Here is a 12,394-nt window from a genome sequence, read left to right on the forward strand (position 1 = left end):
AGTCCTCAGAAGGCCACGCGCTTGACAAACGGGATGGTGGTCTTTAGTCTTTTAAGTTCCTGGGCAAGGATTTCAAAGACACGGGAAAGATTGGTGTGGGAAGGTAGGTGTATAAGCTGGTGGCCACATGAAAATAGTGTTCGTGATGTAGGAATTCGAAGAAATCATTTTGGTTAACCATGGTCTATCTCTCAAGAGGGGAAGGACTTTTGATAGACCTGAACAGAGTGTGTAAGGCTGGTTGAAAAGTGGTGGAGGCCCTCCCTGGTGACTCAACAGGTTAGGGCACAGCAATGCAAGCTAACCACAACTGCTTCAGTGCTAGTTCAATCCCAGGCCCTGGGGGTGAGCCACAGGGTGGGGCAGACCTCTCCTGTCTCACCTACTGCTCCCCTCAGCAGTGTGCTTCCTTGATCTGCCTGTTCTGCTCCCCACTCTGTCTCTGGTGAATCCTCTCACTGTCCCTGCACCTCTGGCCTGAAACCCGGTTCTGTATGTATAAACAAATCTTTTTAAAAAAAAGTAATGGAGGAGAAAATGGTAATTGAGAAAATGGATAAAAGTGCTTTTGTGCTTGTTCCCTACCCCTAATTCTGAGGAAGTTAGGGAGTACACTGAGGGAAATGCAAATTGATGTTGACTCTCGCAGGCAGGTGCAGGATGGCTTATCCATGAGAATGGGGGCAATTCACTAGTTGAAAACCAAATGAGGGAATTTTGACACCTCCCTCTTTGTTAATATGGTGGGGGTGTAAAGGAGGGAAAAGACAGAGAGGACCCCTGTGCTAGGCAAAGTCATCGTAGCACTGGGATCATAGGAGGTCGTTGGGTCAGAGGTCGATAGAAAAGATGGAGAAATCTGACAGAGTAGACAAAGCAGCAGCGTGGTGGGGCTTAAGCAACTTTAACACATTCTAGTTTTATATTAGTATAGTATTCGAGACTAAAGCTCTTTTTAAAAATCTTATAAACTCATTAAAACTTAGCCAACTTTGATCCAAACAAGTACAGTTCTCTTTCTATGAGATTCTTCTGCTGTTTTCTGTGCTCATATCCCTCCTTTTCTCATTATGGAACAACCAATCATTTTACTTTTGGACAAAACTACTCACTTTTTCCCTAACACCAACCTCCCGGGAGTGTCCCCCCCACACACACACAGAGTTGGCCTCTCTGCTCCTAGTAGAGTGTTGTTCACATATACCAATTACAACTTTGAACTCAAATAACTTCTGTTTTGTGGTGAGAACTAGGAACTGTGAGTAACTAAATTGTCTAACCTACATCAGTATTTGTAGCAGGTTGGCACAATTTTTATAGCCATATACATTCTTTACAGTACAAGTTCTACACTGACAAAAGTGGATAGGTTCATAAGCAGAATGTCTGTATAAGCCTTCCTGTAACCACATACAAATAGGATGTGAAAGGCATATAACATCTTAACATAGACTTAGTCTTTCAGTTTTCTTACTTAGATGTAATTAGGTATCTAATGAATATCCATTGAACTAAATCCAGGGTTTTAAGTCACTTAAAGATATTGAAAACTATCTTCAAATATAACCATAGTAGAAATAAAGTTTGTCAGACAAATGATTAAATTTGGCTAAATACAGACTTACATTTTTCATAGCTTTAAATATGCAGTAAATGTAATGTTAGTTTATGCAGTTAGTAAGCCTGGATAAGAACGAAAATGTTGGTTTGTGTTCAATTCAGTTTTTGATGTAGAGTATCACCTGGAAGGAATTTCTTAGATCACTCGTGGACTTCAATTTTTTATTGTATAGCCATTCCACTCTCACCAGGAATCATCACGATCTGGCTAGTGGCCAACGGCCTGCAGTGAAATCAGTGATTTAGTGATTGGTGAGAAATCGAAATGAAGAACAACGTGGCAGTGTCCAGAAAGCACTGATAATGCTGAGAAGCTCCCTAGTATGCTGCTTGATGGATGTAGAAAGACACTGCCTTTGTCGACGTTAATCAGTCTAGGTTCTTTAGGCAAATATTTTATAAAATGGAGAATTACTTTGCAGCTTATTGCTTTGTTTGCCCTTCAAAGCAAGCTACAAATAAAGCAGAGGCATTTAAAATATATGTATTTTAAAGTTAATTGAGGGTTTTTTCCAAACGCTTTTGACTGTGATGCTCAGTAAGAAGTATATTTTACACAGTGAGCAGAATATATGACTGAGTATCCACACACACACGTGTAATAGAGACAAGACCTTTAAGAGCAGTACCCCTTAGACGTAATGTATGGGGGTACTTCTTCTTCTCTATTTCATTAAAAACAAAATCTGGTTGCAATCCAGAAAGAAATATTCTTGCATGATACTTGATGCTGAAAGCATTAGCATATAGAAGACATGGACATTTTTGTTAAACCGACAATATTAAACTAATCTCATTGGTCAAAGATTTACCTACATTATGTGAACTTGAAATCTTAAAATCTTTGAGTTAGTTTCTATAAGAATTCTTTTAGCACCTTTAAAGGTTTAGATACTCACATTTTTTTAACTTGGAAGAATTTTAGGAATATTCATTTTTTTAACCCTGCAGGCAGGTACATATATAACTTACAAATACGTAAATATTGCTCTGTGTACAGACAACAGAAGGAGAGCTTGTAGCTCACTGGTTCATGCAAAAGTGCTCTTCTGCTCGTAAAAGCCTCACTGGGGAGTAGAGCAAAGCAGAAAGCTGAGCTGGGTACTGAGAGTTCTGAGGAAGACTCAGAACTGGTTTAGACGAAGGCAAGTCACTGGTAGGTCATGTTTTGTGTATTCAGAGAAAGAGTGGTGGGAAAATAAGAACTGTTAATTGTCCGCTGGGCAAGGGAGGGGTCGGGGGTCCTTCAGGTCAGGTCTAATCTCGCCCTCCAGCAACCATGTAGATAAGCCTGAGCAAGCCAGCCACTGCCCACTGCTTCACCTGCTGGCATTGGAGGGATTGACTGAGCCCCCCCACCCCCTGCTGCCAAGCCCCTGAAGGGCTCCTGAGACTCTGTTCAGGACCTAAAAGAGGCTTCCAGAGACACCGGTGGGAGCAGGTGAGGAGTTGGTGTTTACTGACTGAATGAGCCCTGAGTGCCCTGGACAGATCTCTCTGGGCATGAGAGGCCTTCTGAGAGGCCAGGGCTGGGGGTCTATCTAGGCTTTAGGATGGAGTTTGAGAAGAAAGAAATTAAGCTTTATTGCCTGTGAAAGCAAGGAGAATGGACTCGGCTAAAGTCCATTTGCTCAACTGAGTGTGGTCCATTTCCTGTTGCTCATTGTGGGCACCAATCTGCTGCAACTTGGTGGTCATACAGGCTGTGGTCATGTCACTGGGACTGTGTGCATATGCCCGCAGCTCTAGTTTGAACCAGTCTGGTCTCAGGGTCTACCACTCCCTTCTTCTGCAATAGCCAGGGAACTCTCTAAGCTGGAAAGAAATAGCCAAGGAATGTACAGGCTCAGAGAAGATCAGTAAATAAGAAACAATAGGTCAAGGAAATTTATAGCAGCTGGTGTCCAGGCCTAGAGTCATCAGATTTGTTTCATGTTTTGTTTACCAAATTAGCCCATGGGAACAGCAAAGTTCTGTCCTTGTCTCATCAATGGTGGAATGTGTTGTCCTTTGGTCATTGGAGGAAGATGGTGGCATGCCCATGGCTGGAGGTGATTATTTCCCCTTGCACATGGCATCAGTTGTGGACATAAGTGGGAGATACTCTCCAAGGAAAGTTGTTGGGGAGGTAGTTTTTTGGACTCTTGTTCCTTATTTTTTTTTTTATTTTTTAAGGTCAGGAAACCCCCAGTCCAGTGCCACCTCTCTTTTTATAATAATGGTACCCAAAGTGTCACTGCCTGGAGGTTTGGGGGAGGGAGATTGCCATATCTTATTTTCTTCTGATTATTTAAGTTGTAAAGTCATGGATTTGCTTTGTGTTGATTTGTGGAGTCCTGTGATTTGTATTTTGGAGAGGGAAGTAGTTTGTTAGTTTATATTATATTTATGGATCATGTTTCTGCTTTCTAGTTGTAACCAATTAATAAAGTGAATGACTAAAGCAAATACAGTTTGATTATTGAGAGAATGGAATAATGCTTCTAAACATTTTACAGTCTCTGTAGTTAGAGATTATCCCTTTGTTGTCTGTAATCTTGTATCACTGGCTAATAAATTTTTCAGGGAGGAGACAGTGGGAAAGAAATCCGAAAGTCCCCTTCTTATAGTTTTAATTTGCATGTAAGCCTTGGACATGTTCTCATTTCTTTGAAGGTTCATCTCCAGGACCCATTAATAATTGCACAAGTTGATATAAATCAGGGCACTCAGAATACTATGATCGTAGGGCCAATCTGAGTCGATCAACACATTTTTCTCTATTCTTATAGAAGTCTAGAAAGTCTTTAACAAAAACATGTAAATCCGAGCAAGACCAAGGGCTGAAAAGACTGGTAGTTCTTGTGGGCTTTCGTGTTGGTGACCTCTCATCACATGGGCCACAGTCCAGATTAGGCTGGGGATTTGGGAGCAGGGGGGTTTAATGGAGCCAAGGAAGGTGAAGAGGAGGAATAGGAGCTGAAGGGAGGGGGAAGCCACAGAATAAGGAGAAATAGTGGGTAGAAGAAAGGTCTGGAGTGGTGCACAGGAAAAGTTCTGTGTGAGGAAAGGATTGTCAGGTTTAGTTGGGGGTGAAGGAGGGGCAGAGAGAGCGGACCAGTAGTGAGAGACAGTCCTTTGGACTGTGCAGTTTGAGAGATTGGAGACATGGTCTCATTTTTCAGCAGAGGATAAAGAGGATACATTTCCATTGCTGACTATTTATCCTGAAATGCAGTAATTAGAAGAATAATCATTTTAACATAAATCCAAACAGTATCTCTTTCCTGATACATAAAATAACTAACACAATCTAATACTAAAAGAATTGCAATTTTCATGTCCAGACTCTAGCATATTTCTGGAATTTTTCTCATAATTACCTCCCTGATATATTACATAGTCTTCTCTCCTTTTTTCATAGAGCTGTTTTCTCTTTCCTTAATTACTGTGTATTTTCCTGGCTCCATGCCATTCTCTGTCTTTTCTGGAAAATCTTATCTCTATCACACTTATTCTTTTCCAATTTAAACTGTGCCAATTCCATGGAACCTACCTACACCCCCAGGAGAACTGACTGTTTCCTCTTTGGGGCCCACAATATACCCTGAATATATTTCTGACACACACTTTTGTTTTTTGAAACTGAGTCACACTTGAAATACATTAAGTTGTCTAGATCTTAAAGGTATAGTTTGATGCGTTTTGACAAATGTAACCATCAATCAAGTTAAATATAGAACATGTCCATCACCCTTGAAAATTCCTTCTTAACTATCCTACAGCCTCCCCTTTGATGCAACCATTGTTAAGACTTTTCTTCTCTATGGATTCTTTCACCCTGCCTGCTCTTGGTTGCCATATAAATAGAATCATTACATCTGTGTTTGGCTTGTACTTATAAAATAACACACTTTTGCGAGCCATCATGTTGTCAGGTCTACCAGTAGCTCTTTTTATTGCAGAGAGTTGCATTTATGATATGTCACAATTGGTTCATGCATTCATCACCTGGTGGATATTTGGAATGTTTCTAGTTTTTGGTTATCATGGATAAGCCTGCTATAAATCTTCTCATATAATTTCTCTGAGGGCATATTTTTTCATTTCTATGGTAACTACCAACAAATGGGAAAAGTGGGGAAAGGCTTAACTTCATTAGAAACTGCCAAAAACTTTCCAAAGTGATGATTCAGTTTTACATTCCTACCAGCAATTTTGAGTTTCTTTTTAATTTTAGCTTTTTAGTGTATACTTCTATCTCAGTGTAGTTTAAATTGTATTTACTTTATAATTAATGATGTTAAATATCATTTCATGTGCCGTACTGGTACTGGCCATTTGTAAATTTTGTTTATATGTGTTCTTGTATTTTCTCCATTTGGAGAGTGGATTATGTTTCTTTTTCTTATTACTTTGTCAGAACTCTTTCTACATTCTTAATATGGGTGTTTTGTATATGTGTTGCAAATATTTTCGCCCAGTCTGTGGCTTGATTTTTTATTTTCTTATTAATAAGCGTAAGTTTTAATTTTGATAAGTTCCCATTTGTCAGCATTATCTTTTATGGTTGGTACTTCATGTACTATATCAAGAAATATCCTGGATCTCCCTGGTGGCACAGCTGTCTACAGCCACTTCAGCATGAGTTCAATCCTCAGGCAGGGAGCTGACCCACATGGCATGGCAGACCTCTCCTGTCTCGCCTGCTTCCCTCAGCAGTATATGTCATTCAGTCAGCCTATTCTATTCTCCACTCTGTCTCTGGTGAATCCTCTCTCTCACTGCCCACACTTCTGGCCTGTACCCTAGTTCTTGTATGCATAAATAAATAAATCCTAAAAAAAAAAACTTATCCAAGGTAGCAAAGATGTTCTCTTATATTTTCTTCTAGGTTACTTTTTGTTTTAGTTTAATGCTTTTATGTTTAGGTCTGTAATCTGACTTGAATAAACTTTTTGTTGGCTTTTTCTGTTGTTTGTTTTCTGTTTCATTAATTTTTAATCTTTGCTAGTTTTTTCTTTGACTTTCTTTGAGTCTTCCCCCAACCCCCGATGCCCTGAGGTTTAATGTGCGTCACTTATTTTAGACTCTTCTAATGTAAGTATTTAAAACTATAAATTTGCTCTAAACTTATCTATATTTGTTTCATGCAAGTCTTAATATGTTGCTATGGTAAACAGACTTCTGAGGTGATGCTCAGTGATCCCTTGATCCCTGCTTCGTGGCTGGATATACCTTTGTATAATATACCCTCTTTGTGTGGGGGCTGAACCTAGTAAGCTGCTTCTAATAAACACAATATGACAGAAGTGATCGCCGTCACATGTAAGATTGGGTGATAAAACACCCTGACTTCTATCTTGCTGGCACTTTCTGGCTTCTCTCACTTGCTCACTGATAAAGCAAGCTGCCATGGGTTCTGCCCATGGGGAAAGGATCCAGCTGAGCCACACCTAGACGCCTGACCCACAGAAATTGTGGGTGTTGTTGTAACTCACTGAGTTTTTGGGGTAATTTGCTGTGCATCAAATAAAAAACTAACACAGATTTTGGTGCTGGGGTTTTGCCATATAAAATACTTAAAAGTGAATGTCCTTCAACTGGGATGTGAGTGGAGGCTGGAAAGATTTACTTATGCATACAGAACTGGGGTACAGGCCAGAGGTGCAGGGGCAGTGAGAGGATTCACCAGAGACAGAGTGGGGAGCAGAACAGGCAGATTGACGAAGTACACTGCTGAGGGGAGCAGCGGGCTTGTCAGGAGAGGTCTTCCATGTTATGTGGGTCAGCTCCGGGGCTGGGGATTGAACTCTTGCTGAAGTGGTTTTAGCTTCTTAGTGCTGTGCTTTAACCCACTGCACCACCAGGGAGGGCCCTGGCTGGAAGGATTTTTAAGGACCATGTTAGCGAGACTCTAAAATGCTCGAACAGACTATTAATAGAAATTTTGGCTTTTAGAATGTTGTTGCTGAGGACACAAAAGGGAGTGAAGAACAGATTTTGGAAACTGGAGGATGCTTGTCATAGAGTACTAGAAACTTAATAACACTTGAAATTAGGTGTTATGTAGAGCATGTGCTTAATGAAGATATCTAATATTTCCAAGTAAAGTTTTGAATGGGTCTAGTTTCTTCTTGCTGCTTACACAAAATGTGAAAGGAGATAGAGAGAAAGACTCAAAGAACTAGGACTTGATAGTTTTGAAAACTGTTAGCTTCTGTTGGTAGTACAATATTTTAAAATTAAGAAATAGCTGGCCCTCCCTGATGGCTCAGCGGGTTAAAGCACTGAACTAAGAAGCTAAAGCCACTTCCACATGAGTTCGATTCCTGCCTGCCCCGGAGGTGACCACATGGCGCGGCAGACCTCTCCTGACCCGCCCGCTGCTCCCCTCAGCAGTGTACTTCGTCGATCTGCCTGTTCTGCTCCCCACTCTCTGTGGTGAAGCCTCTCACCACCCCTGAGCTTCTGGCCTGTACCCCAGTTCTGTATGCACAAATAAATAAATCTTTAAAAAAATTAAGAAATAGCTTTGAAACACTATCAGATAGATATAAGCAAAAGATGTGTGTGACTGTACAACCTTTCATTAAGATCCCATGAAGATCAGAGGATCAGAGCATTCAGCCACACAAAGTAGACAAATAATTGGTTCAAGTACAAGTCTCATGGCTCTTTGTCCATCACTGTGCAATTATTGTACATGTTCAGAACCTCTCACACTACAATTAAAGAGCTATGAGATGCACAAAGATTTGCTGTTCATACTGTGACTCTGATGTAAGCAAAATATACAGTTCTGGTCTCCTGATTCCTGGGTTAAAGCACAGCACTAAAAGCTAAAACCACTTCAGCAAGAGTTCAATCCCCAGCCCTGGAGGTGACCCACATGGCACGGCAGACCTCTCCTGACCCGCCCACTGCTCCCCTCAGCAGTGTATTTCGTCAGTCGACCTGTTCTGCTCCCCACTTTTATTGCCTTAACCCAGTCATGTGTATTTCGAATTGTGTGTCTGGCCTCAAAACTGAAAGCAATAATGAAATTTTAAGTTCTGATAGTCCATGAAATACACAAATATCTAATTTCACCTGAATCTACCTAGGAGAAGATTAGCATAAGTGTCTTGGTATGATTATTAGACAGACCCAGTTATTGTACATAAAACAGATCTCTGTGTGTGTGTGTGTATACATACACCCACAAAACACATATATATTAAATAATCAAAAAAGTAAGACCAAAAAAATATAAAAGAGCAATAAAAAGGCATCAAGAGACAATCACTGTTATCTTTAAAAGTAAATTAAAGCAACATTAGTGGGATCCTGTGAGTTAAAAAATAAATGTACATGTTTCCTTCCATAAGTTATGGACCACAAATTTCCCATAAAAATGAGCAACAAAATAGGATCAAGGTCAATTCCTGTACAAAATTATTATTTTTAAAAATAAAATATTAACTTGTATGCAATGAATAGCAGATATTTACAACTAGCTGTTTGTATTCGGTACATGCATGTAACTAGGTATTTAATAGTCCTACGTTGTGGTATACTGGTGATATCATTAAAAGCATTTTCCTGTTTAAAAAACTTGCTGGCAGATCCTAGATATAAGGCATATGGCAGGAGAGGGGGGGAGGAGAGAGATCAAAACAGGAGAGGGAAGAGTACAAGGGCCTATGGGTAATGTGGAGGTGGGAGATTAATGGGGACTACAGCTGAGGGGAGAAATAAAATATTGAAGAAAGATGAACAATGATATAAGAAAACAAGAAAGCTATTTGAATTTGTAAATAAAAAGGCACCAAAGTATAAAAAAAATACATTTTCCCATCAATGTTCTTCCCATCCCCTGGTGCTGACCATGTGGCCTTGAACAGTATTGTGCTCTTCCAGGTGCCAGTGTCATTCAAGGACGTGACTGTGGACTTCAGCAGGGAGGAGTGGCAGCATCTGGACTCCAGTCAGAGGCGCCTATACCGGGACGTGACGCTGGAGAACTACAGCCACCTGCTCTCAGTAGGTAAGCACGGCCACCCTGTGAATCTGTGAGGAGCTTATTGTGGGTAAAATTGTGTTCCCCAAATAAAATATGTTGAAATCCTAACCTTAGTACCTCAGAAGGCGACCTTACTTGGCAAAAAAGGGTCTTTATACAAGTAATCAAGCTAAAATGAGACTGCTAAGGTGGGCTGAAAGCCAGGATGATTTGTGACCCTATAAAGGAAATCCGGACAAAGAGAAAGACACATAGAGAGGGAAGACAGTGTGAAGACACAGGGAAGGAATGGCCATGTGACCACAGTGATGCATCTATAAGCCAAGCGATGCCTCAGGCTGCAGAAGCCTGGAGCCTTCTCTGATACCTTCAAAAAGATCCCTGCAGCCATCTTGATTTCAAACTTCTGGGCACTAGAACTGTGAGACAATTCTGTTTTTGAGTCACCCAGTTTGTGGTACTTTGTTGTTGCCAGAACACAGACTGTTGTATTGGGAAGTAGGGTGCTGCTGTAGCAGATCCCTACAATGCATGGAAGGAGCCTTGGAATCATGGATAGAGGTTGGAAAGGTTTTGAGGTGTTTGATAGAAAAAGCCAAGATTGCCACAAAAAGACCATTGGTAGAAATGAACGTTCAAGGTCCTTTTTGTGGAGTCTCAGGTGTAAGTGAGTGGTGAGTGAGTGGTGGGGTCTCGGCTAGAGCGAACACCAACCACTTGGTAAGGAGATCAGATGTATGACTTGTGGATCTATCAATCATCTCAGTAGAAACACTGCCAGCTTGAGCTGGAAAAAATAGGCAGGGAGAAATTAAGGAAGGTTGTTGAATTTCTGGGATTCTACAGATAGGAAATGAGCTGGTACAGCTCTTTTTGTGAGCATAGTGTCCTTCAGGAAAAGGGATGAATGACCCCAGGATGGTTCAGAGGCCAGCAAGCTACTGGTGCCACCATGGGCGACCAGGGCGTGACAGCCATCACCTCCTTGGTTCAAGAGAATCAGCCACCTCCTTGATTCCAGGACTGCAGGCAAGGCCACCATCCAGGGTGTGGGGTTGCCATGTGTGATCTGAGATTACACCCCACAACGGCTCCACACTCATTTGAACTTGCTTCAGCGTTCTTTGCAGTTTGCCCTTCTGTGTCTGCTGTACTTGACTCTTTTTCACCATCAATTTTGTACTGATAGTTAACCTTGAATGGAGTGTGCCGGCCGCTTTGGGCTGCATTCTCAAACAACAGGACTCCAGGCTCAGTGCTGCAGGAGCTGCTACTGGCCTCACACCATCCACAGCTGGGCCTCCATCATAAGGACTTGGGCCCCCATGAGCAGCGGCACCAAGGAGAGGGTCTTCTGTATGCCACATAGCCCATACGACACTGGCAGGCTCAACGCTGGACTCTTCTGTGTTCACTCACCACTACTTAGCAAATCCACATTCATTTTCTTTTCCTCCACTGACATGCTTCAATTTAATGAGCAAGTCAGTTGAGGCCCAATTGCAAGCCAAAAGCTGTTTCTCAAAATTAGAGCAGCTGTCCCCTGAGGATGGCAAGGTTTTGCGCACGATCCTGAGCTCTGAGCCAGTTGACATATAGGCTATAGCCAAGGGCCCCATCCCCGTCTGCTGCTACAGCTTCTGGCTCATCTGGCTCACAGGCAGAGCAGCGGTGCGGCAGTCTGTCGTTGCAGAGCCTGCTGTTCTGGGCAGCACTCACAGCTTGCTAAATAGGCCAGAGTAACACCCAGATGAGGCCTACCTTGCATCTGATGCCCATAGAAGCCCGGTAGGTGTCCCTCTTTTTGCTTGTAAGAAGAGCCAATGCAAAAACTCACTCTTCACCTTAGAAGGGATCTCTCAACATGCCCCACACTGGACCCCAAGAAATTTCACTGAGGTGGAAGGTCGCACATTTTTGTCAGATTATTTTCCCTCCACCCTCTGACACACCAGTGCCTTACCTGTAAGTCCAGAGTACTTCTTGTTGTTTCGTTATGACGTGTGGTGGTGGGGTGAAAAAGGATTACTCAGAGTCCACGTGCAAAGCAATGAGAAGCCTAGAGGGATGACACCAAGAAAGTGTAGCCCAGTTCCAAGGGCAGTCTCGTTTTTATTTAGAATCAGACAGGAAAAAAAAAATATCAAAGAAGCAAGCAGGCAAACGGGGAATGTACAAGAGTGTGGGAGATGCATAAGCAGCTGGCCCAGCCGACGTTGGGAAACCAGGGAGACAGTGAAGGCAAGCCTAAGTGTCTTTGCTACTTCCACCATAATAGCTATCACTGCTTCCACACATGCTGTTTGCAGCATATAGGTCCTCATACGAGGACTTTTGCCCTGAGAGATTCCTTATCTCAAACTTCCCCTATTTGTACTCTGAGAGGCAGAAAATAGTCAAAGCAAAGAATAATCAGCCAAAGACACAGAATAGTTGAGGCACAGAATAATCCAGACTCCCACATTTGTTTGCTAGGTCTAATCTGCAGCATCATCCGTGTCATAGACCAATGTATATCTGTGGAAGGCAAAATCAGTCAAGATCCCAATAGACTAAGTTGTGGCATAAGACAGAAACTACTTTAGATACGTCTCAGGTAGCACAGGAAAGGTATATAGTTGGCCTTGCCAGCTAAAAGAACTTTCTAGTGGCCTTTACTAAGAGGTATTGCATTAAAAAGAATCTGCCAAAGCAAGGTAAGTATGAGGGGATAATTTAATCAAGCAACGAAACAACATCTGCTACAGTAGCTGGTTCTGGAGTTACCACCTGGCTAATTAATAATAATAA

The 12,394-nt window shown here is 41.8% G+C and overlaps 1 protein-coding gene across 1 annotated transcript in view; it reads left to right on the forward strand.

Moving 5' to 3' along the window:
• Nucleotides 1-3,610: 3,610 nt before the first annotated feature.
• ZNF81 (zinc finger protein 81) overlaps nucleotides 3,611-12,394 on the forward strand; it is a 36,517-nt gene continuing 27,733 nt past the window's right edge. Inside the window, exons 1-3 of the mRNA XM_004690127.2 lie at nucleotides 3,611-3,671; nucleotides 4,431-4,475; nucleotides 9,509-9,628. Of these exons, the coding sequence (XP_004690184.1) occupies nucleotides 3,611-3,671; nucleotides 4,431-4,475; nucleotides 9,509-9,628 (226 nt within the window). The remainder of the gene's footprint in view (nucleotides 3,672-4,430; nucleotides 4,476-9,508; nucleotides 9,629-12,394) is intronic.

This window comes from Condylura cristata, unplaced genomic scaffold, assembly GCF_000260355.1.
Source record: "Condylura cristata isolate star-nosed mole 26May11 unplaced genomic scaffold, ConCri1.0 scaffold00027, whole genome shotgun sequence".
NCBI lineage: Eukaryota > Metazoa > Chordata > Mammalia > Eulipotyphla > Talpidae > Condylura > Condylura cristata.